We start from the raw sequence: 23495 nt of genomic DNA on the forward strand, positions 1-23495 counted from the left end.
TACAGCAGCACCACTTCTTTCGTGGTTTGAAACATCTAAGGTATGAAGTTATTGTAGCACATAACACATTCCACCATTAAACTGTAAAAAAATGTTTGAGTGAGACTGCAGTAGTCTATGAGGTTAACTGGCCTAGCTGGAAAGTCCCCCCCCCTCCCTCACTCTATCCCTCCCTGGACTATTGGGGTTTACACAGCTGCTGTGTCTGCTTGCTCCTAGCTCCCATCCAAAACCCCCCTACCGCCAGCCCCCACACTGCCTCTACCCCTCCCCACCCCACTCATACCCCCTCTGGTGCTGCTGGAGCCTGCTTCCCCCCAAAAATAACAGACTCCCAGCTTATTTACAACTCCTCCACTTTCCCTGTGCGTATTCTGACAATGTTCCATCACACTACTTTGAGTAACATTAGCATTACTCAGAGTTGAACTCGCTCTTTAGTAATAATTTCCTCTGAAATTCATAGTCTTTCTCAACGTTTCAAAAATCCCCACTGTGTCATTTTCTGTTGTGCGCTCCAACTCCTTTCTACCTTGAATGAGTCCTTTTGGATGTTTTTCTTGGTAAGCCCTTCTCATCATTTATATGTCTTGACTCTCTCTCCTCTTCCGTCCTCATCACATTACTGTCTCTGTATTTAAACTAATCACTGCTAACACAACTTCCATCATTAGATGCTCTATGGAAAGGAGAGAAGCTGAATCTTGCAGGAGACAGTATATTGACGTTTGAGTTGAAGTTAGTTCATACCACATGTGTAGGCCACATGTCCTTCTGCTTCAGCCCATATTCTAAAGTACTTATGAGTGGTGAGTGACACCGGAGGAAGACAGGTGGTGCTGTGGCCTGACTTTTGTCACCTGCCAGGAGAACATGGGGGCGGCAGGTAGCCTAGTGATTAGAGCGTTGTGCCAGTAACCGAAAGGTTGCTAGATCGAATCCCTGAGCTGACAAGGTAAAAATCTGTTGTTCTGCCCCTGAACAAGGCAGTTAACCTACTGTTCCTAGGCCGTCACTGTAAATAAGAATTTGTTCTTAACTAACTTGCCTAGTTAAATAAAATAGATTTTAAAAAACATCAGTGCTAGAGCCTCATCTGAAGAAGGGAATGAGATAGATCTGGGTCATGTGGCCATAATATCCACTAAATATATATATGGTATGAGAGCTTCATTTTGCTAAAAAATGATGCTGACCCTTCAGAACGTGAACTCAGCCCAGCCATGGCAGTGATGAGATACATTTCTCCAGAGGGTGAGCTGGTCAATTAGTGAGCTTGATGTGCATACATTAGCCATTGATCATGCACCCAGAGGCCATTGTAAACAAAGCATCTCCACTGGCATATCAATGAAAAGATGATTAAATCTGAAAAGGCCCCAAAGCAATACACCCACATATGATGAACATTGGGCTAATTTAGGTTATGGTGTATTAAACGTTTTAACTGCCTTGGTTACGTCCTTTGAGTGGTAATAACAACGCTTTGCTGAAGGTTTTTTCCCTCCTTTTAAAAGGCGATCATTTCCTGTAGCAGCACTTTTGTTTAATGCAGGCACAACCACAGTCACATCTGGCCCTGCGGTGGGCGATGATGTCAATGGATGTTGAGACCGTGCTGGGCCTGGCTCCATGTCCCAACGCAGCGGTGCGCTCCCTCATTGTGGTTTTAACTCTCTCCTCTTAGTAGGACAACGGGACAACGCCTTGAACAGCACAGGGGCAACCTCTCGCCCACACGCCCGCCCCCACCAAACATATCTATCATTCGTTTTCATTACAATGTAATTTTCTCAAGTGTCACTTGTCAAGGCCCAAAAGGAACCCCATTGTGATTTCGCCCAGGCTTAACCTGAATTAGACCTGTGAAAGCTTAACATGCTGTAAGATGTTAGGGCACTGCTCAGTCATTATCTCAACCAATATTTAGAGCATTGTGCTGTAGGAAACTACTGGTAAAGCACCTATTACACATTCTCCAGTCTCAAAACATTAATTTGTAAGTCAAGGAGCACTACAGGGGACTTTCTCAAACCAGAGAAAGTGCTTCCTTCTCTCTCTCTCTCTCTCTCTCTCTCTCTCCTCTCTCTCTCTCTCTCTCTCTCTCTCTCTCTCTCTCTCTCTCTCGTCTCGCCCCCCCCCCCCCCCCCCCCATCCTAAAAGACACAGGCATCTATGTAAGTATTGATTACATGAATGCTTGTCAATGTAAATGGCTTGACAGTTTTCCTGTCTGGGCAGAGTAAGAAAGCAGCATTGATCCTTTTCCATTGGGTTTCCTGTCCCAGAATGCAGTGTGGGCCAGAGGCCAGCCTCTCTCTCTATGTGGATGGAGTAGCAGGTTCAGACAATAGGCCTGACTTCCTTGTCATCCCTGATAGATGACTCAGGGGTCTCAGGCTGACATTAGCATTACAATAGACTAAACCAACAATCTGGAGGCATTCAGCAGGAGGGTCCCTGGCTGGGTCAGGGTGTGGGTAGAGGAGGCATAGAGCCTTTAACTTGACAAGAACAGTGGCACACTGAGAAACATCGCTTGCCAAGAGGAGAACCTGTCACTAACAATAAAGGAGACTTGTGGCCTGGAAAATGAACAGGTGACAGACAATGGTGTCCTACGTTTGGCTGTCCGTTTCAAGTAACCTACATTTGAATATGTACAAAATAATTTAAAAAAATGACGTAACAATAGCCCAGTTGTATAATCATTAAACATTATCACACTGCAAAAGTATGTTGTTTGTATTGGTGTTAATTGTACAAAAACAATTGTTGCTGAGCTGCCAAGGTGAACAAAACAATAGGTCTGTCCTTTGAGCGAGAGGCTAGCTGAAACAATTCCAGTGCTTCTAAAAATAAAGCTTTGAAGTTGCTAAGATCCTGCAGGTGTTTCCCCATGAAGGTGTGGCTCAAAGAAACTCCCTCCCCTCTTCCTCCTCCCCCTTTTCTTCAAATCTCTGCTCTCTCATCAGTAATAATTAGGGTCAGAGGGAGAGGGGGCTCAGCCCCTTATGCCAGTGAAATCCATTTAGAAAGAGGATAACGTCTGTTGATCCCAGCATTTGACTCCAGCCAACCAGCTACTTATTAGGGTGGCTTAACCCCCCCCCCCCCGTATTTAAAGCATGGGGCCCTAAGAAAGACTTCAAGGCCAAAGTTGGCACGTCGACGTTCACACACACTCGGGCCATTCTTAGGGTCACAATAGTTTACCCCACCCCCCATGATGACAGACACACACGTCCCACCTATCCGTCCTAGCTTTTACAAACTGAAAGTTTAAGCCTATATATCTTCCAGAGAGGCTGTCTCTGCGTGCGTCCATCTGCCTCCTGCTGAGAGGGCAAGGTCACACGCAAACACACGTATACACATCCTCTACATTCTACTCACTCAGCTTGCTTTAATAATCCATCGCATGGTGCCATGCTGCTGGGTAAGAGGAAAAAAGGATTAATAAAGACCATATGTTCGTTTTTTTGCACAAAAGGTTTTCAAGAATGTTTTTAGGAATTATTTTAAGTGAAACATAGTAAGGGATTCTGATTTGTCATCTGCAATCTGTACATTCATTGTAGCCTCCACCCAAAATTCCACAATCCATGATTTGACTATTTGATTTGTAGAGCCTGCTGTGTGCCTGTGTAAATGTAGGGCAGGCTCCTTAATGTCTCTGAGAGAAAAAATAGAACATCAGTGGCTGTTTGCTTTCGGCTCTGACCTCGGCCCCAAAACTCAACATGGGTATTTCTCATTCATACAGTGACAGATCACAACAATTCAGAGCTCATTTGAAACAGAAAAAATAAAATAATGAAACCAATCCATGAGGGCACTCATGTAACACTGAAGAAGACATGTGGTTGGTTTGAATAGTCATTKACTTCTCTAGGATAGGGGGCAGCATTTTCACATTTGGATGAAAAGCGTGCCCAGAGTAAACTGCCTCCTACTCAGTCCCAGATGCTAATATATGCATATTATTATTAGTATTGGATAGAAAACACTCTGAAGTTTCTGAAACTGTTTGAATCATGTCTGTGACTATAACAGAACTTATTTGGCAGGCAAAACCCTGAGAACAAACCATTCAGAATTCTTTTTTTTAGGTCACTCTCTTTTCAATGGGTTTTCATTGGGAATCCAGATTTCTAAGGGACCTTCCTGCAGTTCCTATCGCTTCCACTGGATGTCAACAGTCTTTAGAAATTGGTTGAGGTTTTTCTTTTGAGAAATGAAGAAGTAGCCATGTTCCGAATGAGGCTCCAGTGAAGTGTACTGTTTGTTAGAGGCGCGTGACCAGAAAGCATGCTACACATTGTTTTCCTCCGGTATTGAACAGAGATCATCCCGTCTTTAATTTTATTGATTATTTACGTTAAAAAAATACCTAAAGTTGTATTACAAAAGTAGTTTGAAATGTTTGGACAAAGCTTACAGGTAACTTTTGAGATATTTTGTAGTCACGTTGTGCAAGTTGGAACCGGTGTTTTTCTGGATCAAGCGCGCCAAATAAATGGACATTTTGGATATATATCGACGGAATTAATCGAACAAAAGGACCATTTGTGATGTTTATGGGACATATTGGAGTGCCAACAGAAGAAGCTCGTCAAAGGTAAGGCATGAATTATATCTTTATTTCTGTGTTTTGTGTCGCGCCGGGAGGGTTGAAATATGATGGTCTGTGATTGTTAGCTGGGGTGCTATCCTCAGATAATAGCATTGTTTGCTTTCGCCGTAAAGCATTTTTTAAATCTGACACGTTGGCTGGATTCACAACAAGTGTAGCTTTAATTTGGCATATTGAATGTGTGATTTCATGAAAGTAATTTTTTTTATAGTAATCTTTTTGAATTTGGCGCTCTGTATTTTCACTGGATGTTGGCCAGGTGTGACGCTACCGTCCCACATATCCCAGAGAGATTAAGTAATGTGTCCCCTCTTCAGGACTTCTCAAACAGGCCGGTGTGGCAGACAGAAACCACAGAGATTCATATCACCCATCTACAAAACATGAATGCCCTCGAATAACTCACTAAACTCACATATGGTTTTACACGAACAGATTATGTTTTTAAGATGATGTTTACATAATATCATGTTTAACATTAAAAATGCCATATAAAATTAGCTCCACAAACAAAAAGGCAAAATCCAGTCCACTTTCAAAGACAGATATAATGATGTTCCCAATCTCCTACATAACCTTTAGCATACAATGTGAAATGATAGAAAGTAACATTCAAATGTAATAACATGATTGTCATTTTAGAAACAGGCCTACTATTACTCAAAACTATTACTCAAATACATTTACAGTATTTCTCTAAAAACGATGTGCTAGTAATCTGTTGCAGACGAATACGTTGCAAAACTACCATAAACATATATTTTAAATACTTCTGTCTAAAATGTATTTATCTATGAGAAGATAAGATCGTATATTTGCTGAAGTATAATCTAATTTTCTCTTAGATACACTATGATTTCAAGTGATTCATCTATCCCATTTCTGCAGTTTGTTCATTTGTGGTTTCTAATGTGAGGACTTTGCTGATTGGTTGAGAAAATAGAAGCAGTTCTTTCTGATGATTAGGGCTACAAAGGGTGAGCTCTTCTATGGAACGGCTAGGCTATATTTGTGGTCTTAAGCAAACAAAGAACAAACAGAGCAGCAGACCCCAAACCTGAGTAATGTTTCTCATTCAGTCATTGAGACATCCAACAATATCCGCTACTTAATCATTGTCATGTGATATAACTGTTGTTCTACAGTGAGTAACAGCATGGTATGCAACCAGGATCTACAAGCATTCAGTGGTAATAGACCATCACTTTCACCCGCAGAAAGTGGCCAGCTGAATAGGTTTCGCCAAGTTCTCGCGACTCCTGATACACATCCATAATTCAACCCAGTGGAGGTCGGTGCTCACAGACACTCAAAGGCACTGTGTTTAGTCTTCAGGCCTGATTAATGGATAAAAAGTCTCATTCGGTGGCTGGAAATCTGACTGCTGATCAATTAATATCTCCTTATAATGTCTTTGTATGTAATTAATACCTCTTTAAAAATCTATTTATATCTGCCAACACCAAAAAGAAATCAATACTTAACTTTAACTGACCTTAAAGTGGGGTAAAAGCCCAGTGAGTGGTTGAGGTAATGAGTCAGGTTAACCATGAGAGATTAAAGGTGGCGTATTTTCTCTCAAGCTAACGGGACATCAGATATCAACAGGTTACTGACCCGGGTCTTCATGGAGACACAGAGAGGATTACACCAGCTAACCTCTGCTAAATGGCGACTGTGTTTCGGACAGGGGKGAGGAGTTAGGGGCGCCACCCATCACTCAGTGGCCCTGGCCGGCTCTACGTCCTCTCTCCCTGACCTGTCCTGCTTAGGCGAGCCTGCGGCTGAGGCCTACTCCCCCCTCTCAGAGCAATACATGCGCTCACCGGGGACCAATTAACGCAACCAGCACTCGTCTAAATCACTCTATCAATTAGAAGCCACTGAGTATATCATCACATACATTACTGCAGAGGCAGGCCTGGCCGTTGGGTCGGGGTGTGTCTTTCAGGAGTAGTGGGGGAGGAGGAGAGAGAGAAGGACAGAGGGATTAAATAAACAACCAGGGAGTCAGGCTACAGTCGGACTGGCTGCTGGACTAATCTGTGAGGGCAGCGGTAATTAGGAGTCCCCTGTGGAACTCGTAGCGGAGCGCGGCCGATGTGTGAACATGACGCTGGCTGGCAGGCAGGGAGGCACCCCCAACCACCCCCTCACAGGGTTAAATCAATATTTTCAATCTCTCAGGATCAATCCGGCATCTGAACACAAAGAAAAACCTGTTAGCGGCGACCAATATGTGTAAATGAAAAGCCCAACTTTGTGGCCCTGATGTGGTCTGCCTCTCCTTCTCCCTGTTTGCTTCTCTTTAACTCACACAGGTTGAAAGTAAAAACCTTATCTCTCAAAGTTGTGAGGGAATGCTATCATTTTCCAACAGAGAAATCGCACACAATCCTCTCTGTCAAGGCTGTAACAGTCTGACAGCTCCAATCAGTCTGGAAGAGATAGCTGCCTGTGATACAGACCAAACACGATAGTAAATGATAGTAAATGATAGTAAACGTGCCCAATGTGATAATTTCTGTTGAGATGTGAGTATAGAAGTCTTCTAAGAGCAGCTCCTTTGTCTGCAAAAACACTGTGCAGTATTGGCAAGGTTAGCATATCTCCTACCTGTTCTTCATGATCCTCTTCATGAACAGACTTACAGTTTCTACATTTGAGAATCCTATAGGCTTTACCTTGGACATGCAATCACAGGCTTCAACATCTGCTGCCAACATTAAATGACAGGCTTTAGGAGCACTGGTTGAAAAATATAGAGGTACAGTACAGATTCCATTCTTACATTGATCACACAGAATGGTTTCATCAGTGTAGAATGGTTGGTCTCATCAGTAGAAAGGGTTTCATAAATATAAAATGGTGCCATCATCAGTGTTAAACTGATGCTATACATGAATGAGAGCATAAGACACTGCAACTTTAAGAAGCCCAGAGTTCCAGGTTTTTACTCAAACAAAAGCAGCCAATTGGGAGCGTGCAACCTGAAACCAGCCCAGCTCTAAAGAGACTCACACAGGCTTCCCTGCTGGGACACACCCCATAAAGTCCCCGACACACACAGGCAGCAGAATATTCCCTACTAACCTAACCCTGCTCTCGCATGCAAACATTTCCTGAAAAAACATTGAGCAAACCTCGCCATGGTCAAATCACAACTGAGCACACTGTAACCCTCTGTAGTCTCTCTTCCCTGCAGATCAGGAATTACATGGCATCTTTAGAAAGCGCTCTTTCTTCTCTTGTTAGAACAGGATGGGACTTGAAAATCTGATTGTGTCCTTTACATGGGAAAAACAAACATTGTATTTTGTACAATCATTTAATGATAAAAACAGCCTCAGTGTTGATCATTTTAGGACACAGAGGTCCGTGTTATTGTGTGTGCGCTTGTGCGTGAATGTGTGTGTGTGTGTGTGTGTGTGTTTAGCCTACATGCATGTATGTGTGTCTGCTTTGTCTGTGTATAAATTGGTCTGGGTTCTCACAGTCTCTAAGCCATCTGAGATTCCATGGTACATTCCATTCTGATGAGGAGCCTGTGTCTGGACATTGATAAACCAACTGAGGTCCTGACCTACAAAAGACAAACCGGGCTGCATCAGCGGCAGATGAGACTGCTGTTCATAACAGACATACCAGCTACTGTATGCTGNCACAATGCCAACATCCAGCACGTCCAGACTGAACTCAGATTGCACTTCAAGGGTTCCTCTTATCAGGAGAAAAATATAATATAATTGGAATTTTTTCTTCATGTGTGTAAAAACACAGCAGTGCTCCATTGCCACCTGTCTCTTATACACATCTAGATGTGTATAAGAGACAGGTGTGTGTGTGTGTGTGTTTAGCCTACATGCATGTATGTGTGTCTGCTTTGTCTGTGTATAAATTGGTCTGGGTTCTCACAGTCTCTAAGCCAACCATCTGAGATTCCATGGTACATTCCATTCTGATGAGGAGCCTGTGTCTGGACATTGATAAACCAACTGAGGTCCTGACCTACAAAAGACAAACTGAGACTGCTGTTCATAACAGACATACCAGCTACTGTATGCTGATGGATTTACATAATATACCGAAAAGTCCCTAAATGTCACGAAACAAATCCAGCGGAAAGAGATTTACAAGGATTTTCCTTCATCCAACCCTGACATATTGATACACCAAAAGCATCCTCAATATTCATAAACGTTGCATGCTATCTCAAATCAAATCAAAATCTAATCTCTGTTCCTATTTCTGCGTCTGCGAGTAAGCCGCCTCTTTAGCACTATTTAAGCTCCTGCCAATAGCATCCCGTCACCCACTGGTCAACAAATAACAACAACAAGAGTCCAGGGGCCATTGTTCTGGCTGAGCAGCCAAGCGTGGTGCAATCCCCCAACAGCCTGGGGCTGGTTAACGCAGCAGGCAGGCAGGAGACAGGAATCTACGACAAGTGCCAACATGCCATGCTTGGTCACACCTCACACACAGGGTCACTTCAATAACAACACAGGTTAACACGGGGGTCTACATGCTGGGGAGACCCCTACTAAAAATAACAGTACTGATCATAAAAAAAGCGGAGAATCTCGATGAAAATCCATTCGAATGTAAACTGATTACATTACGATTACATAAGCGATATGAAAACCAGTTGAAATATAACCCGACCTGTTTCTATCACCTGTCCACATACTTTTCGAGCTGGGCGTATTGAACGAACACACACACACACACACGTCTCTCTCTTCATTGCCACGGGCACAAAACAACAACAGGTGCAGGCAAGCAGCAGCAGGATTGTCAGCGTTGAGCTTGGTTTAAAGTGACAGCACAAAGAGCACATATAAAAGGTACCCTCCTCGAATTTTAGAGGCTGAAATGTCATGTGAGTCTCGTTATACTGCAACAATCTTCCTTTGAAAATCCGACAGAATTTTAAGGAGCAGACAATTGGAAGCGTTGTCCCTGAGAGTAAACTAAATATACTGTAGTGAGTGGGGCAGGGCAGACGACAAACAGAGAGACGGGCAGATAGAAGCTGAAACATCTTTACTGACTGACCCAGAATGACTACATAACTTGGTGTGTCAACCTATGAACTCATGACCTTTAAACCTTTACATTATTCAACACAACCCCTTGCTAGTCTCACAATGCCAACATCCAGTCCATCCAGACTAAACTCAGATAACACTTCAAGAGTTCCTCTTATCAGGAGACAAAATATAATATAATTGGAATTTTTTCTTCATGTGTGTAAAAACACAGCAGTGCTCCATTGCCACAATGGCTCAGGAACAAAGAGGGGATTATTGTGGAGGTGTCTGATGCCTCTCCGGCCTGAAGTTCCGCAGACTCCAATCTGTGTGAATGCAGGTGACTCAGGGAGCCTGAGCTGATCCCAGAATTCCTCATTATCCGCCCAGCGGGGGATCTCAGGTCCGCTCGCTGTCTCTGGAAGCACTGCAGGGCCGGCGAGGCGGGCCCCAGAGGAGCACAGAGCTGGGCCATCGGGGGTGAGCCAGGTCTGCTCATTATGCCTAACTCATCCTTGGCATCCCTGCAAACCAAGTGCCACTTAGTGCCCATAGGAGGGGCATGGGTCGGCCCACTGATGAGATGACAGAGCACACAGCATAGCATTAATGGGAAAGCTTTGTTTCAAAAAAAGAAGGACAAAGGCATACGTGGACTGTATGTGGACTGATAGTGTCGCCAATCTCCAGAATCGTATGTAAAGCCCTGTCTTACCTGTACCTTAGTCATCAAGTTGAAATGACAGAAAGCCGTAACATTTTCCACCTCTAAACTCAACAGATGCAGTGTGGTGACTGACCAGGGTCAGATAGGGCCCAATCAGACAGCCTCCAAGAGCAGAGCACCTCTGAGTTCCCCAGACAGATGGTCGTTTCACACATCATAATCATTACTGTTGCCACGGCTTCACTGCTCCAACACAAACATATTGTGATATTTAGACTGGTTTATGATAGCTGTGCCAGTGCTTTGTCTATATTGATGTAAAGTGGAATCATTTGCTGTGGTATGTAACACACACACCAGAGGAGTTAAACAGCTCTGCTATGGAACACAAGAATTAGATACAGCCATCCTCTGAAAGTGATGGGTGTAAAATACAAGAAATGTGACTATCGGCAACACCTGGGAAAAATGAATGAATTCAGATTTTATTTGCCAGCAGTAAAATGGGAAATATTCACTCACTTGTAATGCAAGGCAAGCGTGTAAATGCAAATACACAGTGAATACATTCATAATGTGGCGCATGTCATTTCATGCGTCAACCTTATTTCTGGGCTGAGTTAAATAGAGGTTTGCACAGCAGGTGAATTATGTAAGCAGCAGTGTTAGGGGCCACAGCCACTTTCTCACTGGGCTTTTCATGATCCTCTCATCAGCCAGCCCAGGGCCAGGGCCAGGCTCTGCCTACCATGCAGCTGTGCTGTTGTTCACCCCAGTCACAATTAACCTCTGAGACTGGGCACGGCGCCAGCCCCGATGAGACTCAGGGCACCAGAAAGCTCTTCAGGTAAACACCGCCACGATAGGCTAAGAAGCCGAAATTAGACATTGTTTTGAACCAAGAGGCAGTTGCTATAGAGACTGTTGCTAATTAACTGCACTCGGCCCGGGGGTACCAAAGGGCTTAAGGGCACTAAGGACGGTTCCTCTTGTGATGAGCTTTATGCACGGTACCCAGTACTATCCCCAGGGTCTCTCATCACCAAAATACCTGCGTCTCCACCCCCCCACCTGTCACAGATGCCACGAGAGGGGTGGTGGTGGTCTGTCTGTCTGTCTGTCTGTCCATCAGGACACAACTCTGTGGACCAGGATTACAAGGCTGTGTGAGGGGAGATGTTCTATGGTTAGCAGGGCCTGGCTCGCCCTCTTAAAACACAAATCACTGTGGCATTTCAGACCAATCAATGCCCTCCATCAGCACTGAAGACCACTTCATGGCTTTCTCATCATCTCTGGTGGCATTCTGAAGTGTTGCCCTGCGAGCTAGAGGACCTCACTAATGGAAATCTGTAGCATGCAGGGGGAAACAGACACATATCTAACATCGTAAACAAAACGCTTCAGTTTTTCTCGGGGAAATGCAACAGGTCAGTATGTCTAAAGATGAGGCTCTTGCTGGTAAATCTGCTTTCACAGGGGCTACCTCTAGAGATATCCCCTTTGTTCTCTGTTTTTTAAAGAATGACACCGGCATCATACAGATATCCCAACAATTCATGATTGGTGAGAAAGGAAGGTGTGAGATTCCTGAGGGAGATGAAGAGGCTGGGTTGTGAGATTCCTCTGGGCTCTCCAGTCAGACACAGTGTCTCCTGTGAGACAACATTGCCTCATTGAGAGCTGCATCTCTCCACAGTGTACAACACAACTACCCTCTAGTTGGCATTCTTCTAATAATAATAATATAATTTCAATATTTGATAATTATTTACATTTTTGTGCAAATATTATTTCTTAATAAAACAATAACATTTGAGTGAAATTATTTTGGTAAAATTGATTGAGGGTAAGATGTTTGATGTTTCTTACCATTTCCTTAATTACAGTTATTATATGTAAACAAACACTATACCCAGGTTTTTAAAAATCAAAACAGTCCCAGTAAAAAGGCAGCCTATTTTCCATACTGGGCAGTGCTACAGTCCTCTTAATGGCTCAGTGAGTATTAGTGGGGTCACAGTTCACACTATGATGGGTTTGGCACTAGGACCCAGCAACAGAACAGAACAGAACAGCTAGCCTTGCCCCCAGAAAAAGCCCACTAACACACTGAGACCAGTTCCAATCTGCTCCCCTCCCCGCCCGCCCGCCTCACAGTCCCACCAAACTTTGTGTTAGTTAGGCACTGAAAGAAGACCACGTTCCCCCTCCTCCCTAGCCCCCTGAAAAAAACTAAAACAAATCTTCCTCTACACACTGTCTTTCAAAAGCTCTTTCACACAGCTGAACACTGGCACTCGACCCAGTCTGTTTCCAAGGCACAACAAACAACTTTCTATAGAGCTTTCATGTGCAGCATGTAAGCTTGTTGTCTTCACATCTTTGGATCCATTGGCCATTGTGCTGCAGAAAAGCAATTGAATTATGCAGCATGAAAATGAAGAGTGTTACTCACATAATACATTGTCCATTAACACATCCCTTGATAAACTTCAGTGGTACTTGAAGCATTGCTTCAATATAAGAAGGATCATCCCACTAGATTTACACACCTACGCAGGTTGCCTCCAGAACAGCCTGACTTCTTTGGGGTATGACATGCTGTGGTGTTCGATCGTTGCTCAATTGATATCAAGGGACCTAACGTGTGCCAGGAAAACATTCCCCACACCAGTACACCACTACCACCAGCCTGTACTGTTGACACCAGGCAAATTTGCTTAGGTCACTAGTTTTTTTGCCCATTCTAATGTTCAATCAAACAGTAACTGAATCCCTTGATGCCTGTCTGCCTGCTTTATATAGCAAGCCACGGCCAAGTGACTCACTGTCTGTAGGAGCGAACCATTTCTGTGAACAAAGTTGCGTACCTAATAAACTGACAACTGGGTGTATATTTCCGTAAAAATATTTCACTGTGGGTGGCTGACAGCTCTGGCTCAGGGCACAGTGAAAGGCTAGTCCGGGGAGACAGTGGATTGTGCTGGTGAGTATATATGCAACCGGATACCCAGCACATCTGGTATGGTTGACCTTCGCTCAATCCCCCCGATCTCAGGCAGGTCAAAGTACATTCAATACCCCCAATAACACAAGCACTGACGGAATAGCTGTAAACACCACTCTGCATGGCACTTCCCTTTACACAGCACTGAAAACAAACAGAGCTCCAGACAATGGATTTTCATGTAAATGAATAACCTTGAATCAGCTATTATCATATTCTTTATGCATCAGCAGAGCCAGCAAAGGCCTATCAATTCTCCCAAGGTTTGCATTTGACACAAAACATGCTGTGTTATGTTAAATGCTGTTTGTGGAATTTGAAATGGTAGAAGTACCTGAGCTAAAATATAACTGTCTGATGGTGGCCATTAAACAAACTGCATTCAGTAAGGTGTTAAATCTCTCCTCCAAATTTAACTTTTATATCACCTAATTTGATCTCTTATCGGAGAGAAGAATGCGTCCAACCAAAAACGAGACTGGCATGTCCAGTCTGCACGAGTCTTGTCCTTAGCGTTAATCATTTAAAACTTGCTAGGCAAACCTATTTGTTATGCTCTAATCCTGAGCAGGGGGAGTGTGAGTGAGTTCCTTTGGCACTCCCATTCTGCTTGAAGGAGAGAGGAGGTGGTGCTGGGGTGGTGAGCTGGTTGGTCGTGTGGTCTGAAGCCTCTTTCTACCGGCAGCTGAGGGGGCTTCGCTGCGACTCCTAGACTTTACATTTGGTTTGGCCGGAGGGGTCACATGACAGCTGCAAACGAACACCCGAGGGGCTTTCTGCTTTCACTTGACACTGACAGGCTGTGAGAGAGTCCAACACGGCAGAAATAAAATATTCACTCTTTCCATGACATCACCCAGCCAGGGATGGGGGAGGGGGGACACAGCTGGTGGCAGCCGCAGTACCATCTGCCCCTGACTAATAGTTAATGCTGCTTTACTTATAGACTCCTACTTCTGCAGAGAAGGGACATTAATGTATGGCCACAGCCAGGGAGGCCTGCAAGTCCCAGAAATGAATTCCTGATTGACATTTTCACTCCCAGTCTATTGTTTCCCACTTGTGCGGTCCCTTTATCAACACTGAATCTCTCTGAAAATCTTCATAAGTCACTTAGGACACTTTTTAAGGTCCCATTCCAAGATTATTTGAGTGTGTAATGATGATATGCAATTGGTTTTAAAAGTGAAATGTTGTGACTAATATCTTTAAAAATGTATGTAAAAAATAGTCATGTATAATTACAAAGGAGGGTATCCTCGCCCTTCCTCCCACGTACCAACCCACATCCCTGATCCCATGTACTCACCGTACATCTTTCCCTCATCAGATAGAATGATCTTCCTGCGCCCACAGGGGGGATAGATGGCCAGCGCCTCCTGAAAGCTCTGCTCGATGTCGGGGCTCCACACCCCCTCGGCGTCATTGTCCAGGGGCTTGTCTGCCGAGTCGCTCATCCTCTCCATGTCCTCGGCAGGGCTCTCGCTGCCGCTCCAGCTGCTGGGGTCCATGGTGGTGCTTGGGATCTCCAAGCCGAAGCCTGGAGCACAGTAGGGAGAGATCTGGAATTCCCAAATAAACAAACACAAGCCACCCGTCACTCTCCACAGCACAGGCATCTGCCTCCAAGACGATAACACACTGCTCATGGCCACTGGTCAATAGTGTGGTGAGCCAAACAGGAGAGGATTCTTGGCCTTGCTATCTACCTATGATGTTAGGATGACTGTTGTACAGTTTTACTAGATGCCATGGAAGGGACTGAAACATTGCTTTATGCTAGTTTTTGTACAACATTTTAAATGGTACTATTGAAAATACTTAATGTTAGCTCCCATTTAAAACAAATATATGTGATGGAGGTCACATGTAGCTACTTCATCATAGGATACATTTTTAGCTTGTTGTAGTAGATTCACCTCCTTTACTTTCCAAAATAGATAAGCAGGCAAATAAAAATACAAGACTGCAGATATAAAATATATAATAAGAGCATAACCCTAAAACATATCTAGCGCACCTGGTATCTCCTGCACAGGAGCAGTTGAAGCCTTTATACCAGCTGTCAGGACTGTCAAATAGACTCTTAAATCTGGATGAAATTCATGTAGGAGATCTGTAAAAAAGAAATAGAGAAGCCCACTCAAGAAAGGACGCAGCCATATCTGTACCACTTCAAATTTCAAACTGAAGAAATATCCCCTGTCCTCTTTGTTCAAGGAAAGAGTCTATTTTCCACAATGTGAATTCCCTTGACATAGAACATTCCATTGTGAGGTTCCTCAATTTTCTTTGCATTTATGCTGTGTAAACAACCTGCTCTGAATTAGAGCCCCATTAAAAACTCATTCAAACTGCTGGATTGTAAGCGCAGAAGGAGGAAATCACATTTAACATTTAACATTAAGTGCTTCTACACCTGCATTGCTTGCTGTTTGGGGTTTTAGGCTGGGTTTCTGTACAGCACTTTGTGACATCAGCTGATGTAAGAAGGGCTTTATAAATACATCTGATTGAAATTTGATTGAATTAGAGGGAGAAAAGTACCTAAACTGAAAGTGTCCATCTCTCCTTAATCAAAACTATTGTCCACAAAGTGACTCATAAAAGCAATGTAGGTTCTAATGTATTGCTGTAGACAACCATGCTGAGTTGAATTTTAACGGTGAAAATCACAACTGGGGAGTTCATTCGGTGGATGTTTTTGTAGCCCTTCACTCTAGCACTCCCCCACCCCCACCATCCCACTACCCAGTCTCCCTCCCTATCCTCCCCTCTCGGTCCACCGTCTCTAGCCCTATCCTCCTCTCCCCTTCCAGACGACCGCTCCCTCTCTAGGCAAGATTCTATTCAAGCAGCACAAGCTGTTGTGAAGTGGGACTAGCAGCATATGCTTCTTCTAGAATGTCGGTTTGTGAGGGGGGAGAGGGGGGATGGGAGCAAGCTGTTTGGGAGAAAAAAAACTCCCAGAGAGCGGAGGGAGCGTTTACTGAATTCCGTTTTTGTGAGCTGACTGCTGACACTGCAGAACTTACTCACAGACTGATGAGGGAGGGGGAAAACAGCCCATTTCGACCACTAAATGGCTTGGCTTCTCCAGCCTTGCTCCCCCCACCCAGACTGAATAATAAACTACACCGGTAATCACTTCCAGCACGGTCATGATTTTAATACTTGATCTCAAGCAAGATTTTTTCTTTACTTCTTCAACAAGTGAAATGGCTGTGAATGCTCTTTCCAGGGGTTCAACATTCAGAGAGAGAGAAAAATATATTTATAGAGAGAAAAAAGAGAGAGCGAGAGAGAGAGAAAAGAGAGAGACAGAGAAAAGAGAGAGAAAGAGAGAGAAAAGAGAGAGAGAGAAAAGAGAGAGAGAGAAAAGAGAGAGAGCGAGAAACGTGAGAGAGCGAACGTGAGTGTCTGGACAAAAAGAGGGAAACAACACTGACATTTGGAGGGGTGTTTAGTGAGCTCATGGCCATGTTCATCCCACAATGGGCTGATGTTTCCCCGCTCTTCTACAGGTGGTTTCCCCTGACGCGCCACACCAGGAAATGAATACTGTTACACTGAAGCGTGCAATGAATTATTGAATCCACCGCCCCACCCCCGTCCAACAACAAAACAAAAACTGAGCTCTCAACCACGACTAGCATTTACCACTAGGGAAGGGCAGCAGAAATCCTTGGCCTATAATATTGCTACATGAAAAGAATAGAGCAGAAAATATTTGGGGTATAAAGATGGAGGGGTAGGGGTGGAGGGGTAATACATAACATTGAAATGGTATAATAGAACCTGGTAGGCTAATTAATTCCTTGGTACTCTTAATTAATTTAGTTAATATAACCAATATAAATAAGTATTTTCTCTCTCCTCCATCCATTGCTGAGGATGGTGTGCAGCCGCATCTGCTGCAGGATTACTCTGAGGGGGGAAACAGCGGTACACACTCCATGCCATGTAATCACAAAGAGTTTAAAAGACTGGGGCAGCAAAGGGGCTCAAGAGTACCTCTCTTGGCCAGTAGAAGCACCCACATCGTACAGCTGGCAGATCTACAGTAAGTCAATGCTATTTACAAATGCATTTACTTAGTGGCAGTTWCAATGTGATATAATCAATGTTCGCATTATTCTTTGGTGATAACTACACATTTCTCTTGTTATTGGTACGTTTATTGCCACCATTCGCCAAAGTAAATTCAATAGAATAATACATTGTCAGGGGCGTTATTTCCCACCAAGACACCACAGCCAGAAGCACTCTACAGTATGTCACCTGAATGAATGACTTTACCCTAACACTGTCATTAGCACACTGTAGTCTATTAACCTGAACAAGTGTTAGAGAACAACAGATAAATCTATTGAGTTAAAACAGCTTAATCACTGGGCATGGCTGAAGTCACTCTGCAGTCATTTGGCTCAGTGATATATCACCCTAAATAATTGACCTCTGTCACTATTTCATAAGGAGCATTTCTCAGGAGACACCTCAATAACCAGATGAATTCTGTGTCCAAGCGGGTGATCACCTCCTTGAGCATTCTGAGGAAATATGAGGTCAATTAGCCAGAGTTTGATGTGTATTTCTTTATGCTTCAATTACTGATAACCCTGTGTTTCGTTGATCTCTCAACATTGACAAGTGAGTCGTTCATGCTGTTTTGAACAGAGTGAGATCATCATTAGAGCATAGCAGTAGACATTGTTTGCTGAAAGTTTGCTTTTAAACACAAGACGAATATCATAGAACACCTTGACCATTCTTCTAATGAAGGTCCTCTAAACTATGGTCACTCYGCTGTCTTAATGGAGAAACAAACGCAGGGGAATGTTTGCAAACAGAAAATAAAACACTTCTCTTTCTTGATAGGAGAGAATYGAGGAMTTGCTGACTCSCAAGACRTRYYCTTTTCATCCCTAAAACARTTACATGACGAACATAAATCATTGCTGTCCCCTATAGACTTGAGTAATGAAAGGCAAGGGAAAGAAATTCACCAATASAACATGATGTAGKTGAACTGAGCCAAATCCAAATGCAKACCATGCCAAGWGCARAGTYACCTAACAGAGTTACAGTGTTGTTAAGAACTTTTTACAGCKATCAAACAAGTGTGTCTCTAATATTTAGTCTATGTTACACAGCCTTATGTATAAATACGCACAGAGGAGAATGTGCCTGGGTGCTTTAGCCATAACAGGTATGCTATGCTGAGCTGGCTGTGTGTTTGGACCGGGAGAGAGACGAGTGTTGTGATTAGTGCAATARGTCTCRAGARGARGCTGAAGTGGTGATGTTTGTCCAGGCCCCAGTGGCAGATGGGAGACAGAGATTAGTCATGCAACAATATACTGTGGCTGGGCTGCTGTCGCTACACCTCGCTCTCAAAGCAGGGAAAGCATTTCAGACATACCCAGAACAAGGACACCATAGGCTACAGACAAATCCCATTCCCACCCAGGGAGAGGCGCTTTCTCTCGATCGTACATCACTCAAAACAAAATAGCCCACCAACAAACATGATKATTTCATCTGGTGTGCACTAACGWWMYACTATAAGCAGGTGTTTGCTGRYCACRTTTCAATAKAATMATGGAGCTAGACTGGRAGAGCAACATTGCATTAGCTGCCCTACAGCATGRCTARWAAGRAGAAAGATGCTTAATWAAAATGCAWTTGGCTGTAATAATGGAACTGTATGGTAGATGGGAGCTTCTCAATCTGGCTCCATTCATATATTTCTGCGTAATAGTACAAAAATGATGAAACAATACGAACACCTGCAACCTTCAGCAGGTAAAGAGCATTGTGGCTTTTGTGAGTCATTACAGTTAATTGAATGTCTGGAAATGTTTCTGTAAAACTCTAATCAAATTCCCAACTCAACTAAACCCAACTGTTCCAGTCATCATAATGACAAGACTAATGGACAAGAACACAAGACATCAATAAAACCCCACATGAAAAGTATGTGATGACTATAATGCGACCACTTTAAATTAATTTGATAAATTGAATTCCCAAAAATCGAATCAATGATGAAACAACAGCGTTTACTCAAAGCGTGTACTTTTCTCCTCACACATATTCCTGTAACCCTCTTCACATACAATGGATGATTTCTTGCATCGTGTCTACTCTAACATAAAACTGGAAATTCGGATTTCCCTTCTCTAAGGGCCTAACACTGTGGATGGCAAATTCTATGCTTTTAAATCTCAGTGGCACAGTCATAAGCCAGGCCCATGTTTATATAATTTTTTTATTAATGTGCTTATAATATCATAGTGGAGTTCAATAGCTTTCCTCACCAAAAGATTGTGTTCATTGTATCTGTGTGTGTGTTCACGGGTTCTCCTGAGGCTGTACCCCTCTCTGAAAAGTCTCCCCAATTTCAGCCAGGATGTGCCCCTACACGCCCTTTCACACTCTCTCACACACACACACACACACACACACACACACACACACACACACACACACACACACACACACAGTTCCAGGATTGGGGATTTGGAACTGTAAAAAAAACGATGGAAGCTTAACAGGATACACCACGTGGCTGTTGTTTGATGGCAGGTTTTCTGGTATCTGTTCTGGTTGGATGATAAGGCACTGATGTGTCTCATCCATTATTACACAAGAGAGATAAAGAGGGAGAGAGAGAGAGACAGGGAGAGAAAGAGAGTGAGAGAGAGGAGGGAGACAGAGAGAGAGGGCGAGAGAAAGAGGAAGAGAGAGAATGATAGAAAAAAGAAAGTGAGAAAGCAAGAGAGTGATTGAGCGAATCAGGGCAAAAATCAATTTATCAACATGCATAAACAAAGAAAATTACAACTTATACCTCAGAGAGTTCAGTGATACGGTTGAATGGTGGGAACCCGGTTACTGAGATTTCCCGGGATTTACCGCACAAAACCACTCCCTTTTCACGGGATAAATAACTAAGAGAAACCGGTAAATTATAATAAATAATTTATATGAACAGCATGGCGTGAAATGGAACTGTTAAATTAAATGTGATGTCTAAATCTGGCTTCTCTACGGCCTCTGCATGATGAATCAACGCTGAGGGTGGGGGCAGACAGCCCATCTCAATATGGAGCGCACTTCACAATGCATGTAGACCTATCATCTCATCATGGTAACTCATCATGGTAACAGGTAGGCCTACATTTGCTGCAGCATAGTCTATGTTACAGTAATGTAAAGACCAAATGCACATCTAATTTAACCATCTCCATTTGGCTTTCGGGGGTCAGCTTGTATTTTCAATTGTAAAGATGATAATTTTTTAAATTGCAGCTGCAGAGTTTAAAAAAAGCCTATCCCTTGAATATCGTTGCTTTAAATCAGTGTACACGCAAGCACTCTCTCGCATTCTGTCTCTCTCCATCTATTCCATTCAAATTGCATCCAAAATATATAATCCTGTTCTAGATTGATATATAGCCCTATATATAGATATCCTAGCCTACTACCTCTTTCAGGTAATACATTCAATGCAGTATTAGCTTTATATTTAGCTAATTAATGATGGGTTATGCCTAATAAGGTTCTAACTTATAGCCTCTGTCTCTTGAGCAATACGCAAGCACCTGTGCTCCGCTGGCCTCTCCTTAAAAAACGCTGCTTAGCGCTTGGAGTCCCATGGAAGAAAATCTACACTAGAATAGCTTGCTGGACAACATTTTTGTAGCATTTCTTATACCAATAGACTATTCGAAGAAGGACACAAGCTCTTTTTTGCTGAATGTTAAATACAGCAGCCAATAGAACTCAAGGGTAATTTGAAGGAAGAGCGAACGAGCGATGGCGGTAGGCTATAACAGTTATTTATTCAGACCCATAACCATTCAATATTCGTGAAGATAAATGAAAGCCTTCTCTGCATCTAATTCTAGTCCTATATTATTCATGGCTGTCATTAGAATGATGAAGGTAAGGACAACAAAACTTATTTCATTTAACTGTTAAAAGTGAGGAATGAATGAAGCAACTATAGAGAGAGAAAGAGGAGGTAGACTAATAACATTAGGGGAAATATTATGAAAGGTATATATGCGTCAACCTACTAATTTGAAAAATAGGCACTATTATATTTCAAAATTCAAATCAAATTCGCTAACCTATATTTGTACATTTGTAGGCCACATGTGCTGCATCAGAATCGTATGTTCTCCTCTGCTTTATCATGGTTTGAACGATGTGCGTAATTCCAATCCATATAATACAGTATAAAACAATACAGTACAGTAATACCATTTTGTTAGGTTACAGCCGTATTCTAAAATTGATAAAATCGTTTTTCCCCTCATCAATCTACACACAATACCCCATAATGACAAACAAAAACAGGTTTTTAGAAATGTTGCTGATTTATAAAAAAATATATAAAACTGAAATATACATTTACATAAGTATTCAGACCCTTTACTCAGTACTTTGTTGAAGCACCTTTGGCAGCGATTACAGCCTCGAGTCTTCTTGGGTATGACACTACAAGCTTGGCACACCAATATTTGGGGAGTTTCTCCCATTCTTCTCTGCAGATCCTCTCAAGCTCCTCTCAAGCTTTGGATGGGGAGCATTGCTGCACAGCTATTTTCAGGTCTCTCCAGTGATCGGTCAGGGTCAATCAAGTTTAAATCCGGCTCTGGTTGTGACACTCAAGGACATTCAGAGACATTCAACTCCTGCGTTGTCTTGGCTGTGTGCTTAGGGTCGTTGTCCTGTTGGAAGGTGAACCTTCGCCTCAGTCTGAGGTCCTGAGAGCTCTGGAGAAGGTTTTCATCAAAGAGCTCTCTGTACTTAGCTCTGTTCATCTTTGCCTCGATCCTAACTAGTCTCCCAGTCCCTGCCGCTGAAAAACATCCCCAAAGCATGATTCTGCCACCAGCATGCTTCACCGTAGGGACCGTGCCAGGTTTCCACCAGATGTGATGTTTGGCATTCAGACCAAAGGAGTTCAATCTTGGTTTCATCAGACCAGAGAATCTTGTTTCTCATGGTATGAAAGTCTTTAGGTGCTTTTTGGCGAACTCCAAGCGGGCTGTCATGTGCCTTTTTACTGAGGAGTGGCTTCCGTCTGGCCACTCTACCATAAAGGCCTGATTGGTGCACTGCTGCAGAGATTCTGGAAGGTTCTCCCATCTCCACAGAGGAACTCTGGAGCTCTGTCAGAGTGACCATCGGGTTCTTGGTCACCTCCCTGAACAAGACCCTTCTCCCCCGATTGCTCAGTTTGGGCGAGCTGCCAGCTCTAGGAAGAGTCTTGGTGGTTCCAAACGTCTTCCATTTAAGAATGATGGAGGCCACTGTGTTCTTGGGGACCTTCAATGCTGCAGAAATGTTTTGGTACCCTTCCACAGACCTGTGCCTCTATACAATTCCTTTGATCTCATGGCTTGGTTTTTGCTCTGACATCCACTGTCAAATGTGGGACCTTATATAGACAGGTGTGTGCCTTTCCAAATCATGTCCAATCAATTGAATTTACCACAGGTGGACTATAATCAAGTTGTAGAAACATCTCAAGAATGATCAATTGAAACAGGATGCACCAAAGCTCGATTTCGAGTCTCATAGCAAAGAGTCTGAATACTTAAGTAAATAAGGCATTTCTGTTTTTTATTTGTAATAAATGTGCAAACATTTCAAAAAACCTGTTTTTGCTGTGTCATTATTGGGTATTGTGTGTAGATTGATGAGGATATTTTTTTTAATCCATTTTAGAATAAGACTGTAATGTAACAAAATGTGGAAACAGTCAAGGAGTCTGAATACTTTCCGAAAGCACTGTGTGTTTGGATAACGACATTTGGGCTTTTTAGGGCTTGGGCTCATTAAATGTCGTTAATGTAGGGCTCATAAAATGTATTTAATATATGTCTCATCAGGCTCAGGTAGTATCGGGTTTGAATTTTCATGCTGATCAAAGCTCCAATCAAATCCAGACATGCTTTATAATGCTTTTGAATGTCACTTCCGGTTTTGATGGGAAATACCGGGTTTTGTAAACCCTATTCTGTAATAAAACATGACACAAACTATATCATGACTGATATGTTTAGTCCCTAGAGAAGTGAACTGTCTAATCTGGGTGCTTGCCAAAAACCCGCTTACTGGAACTCCAAAGGC

The 23495-nt window shown here is 43.0% G+C and overlaps 1 protein-coding gene across 4 annotated transcripts in view; it reads right to left on the reverse strand.

Annotated features, from left to right (window-relative positions):
- Positions 1-23495, reverse strand: part of LOC112081152 (transcriptional enhancer factor TEF-1) — a 68713-nt gene that overhangs the window by 31060 nt on the left and 14158 nt on the right. For 2 of the 4 annotated variants that reach the window (XM_024147293.2, XM_070445405.1), the window contains exons 3-4: positions 15367-15462; positions 14656-14908 (exon numbers count right to left, since the gene is read on the reverse strand). In XM_024147293.2, coding sequence (XP_024003061.1) covers positions 14656-14857 — 202 coding nt within the window. In that variant the 5' untranslated portion in view covers positions 14858-14908; positions 15367-15462. The remainder of the gene's footprint in view (positions 1-14655; positions 14909-15366; positions 15463-23495) is intronic. The other 2 variants (XM_024147295.2, XM_024147296.2) reach the window with 2 other exon arrangements.

This window comes from Salvelinus sp. IW2-2015, linkage group LG10 (assembly GCF_002910315.2).
Source record: "Salvelinus sp. IW2-2015 linkage group LG10, ASM291031v2, whole genome shotgun sequence".
Lineage (NCBI taxonomy): Eukaryota > Metazoa > Chordata > Actinopteri > Salmoniformes > Salmonidae > Salvelinus > Salvelinus sp. IW2-2015.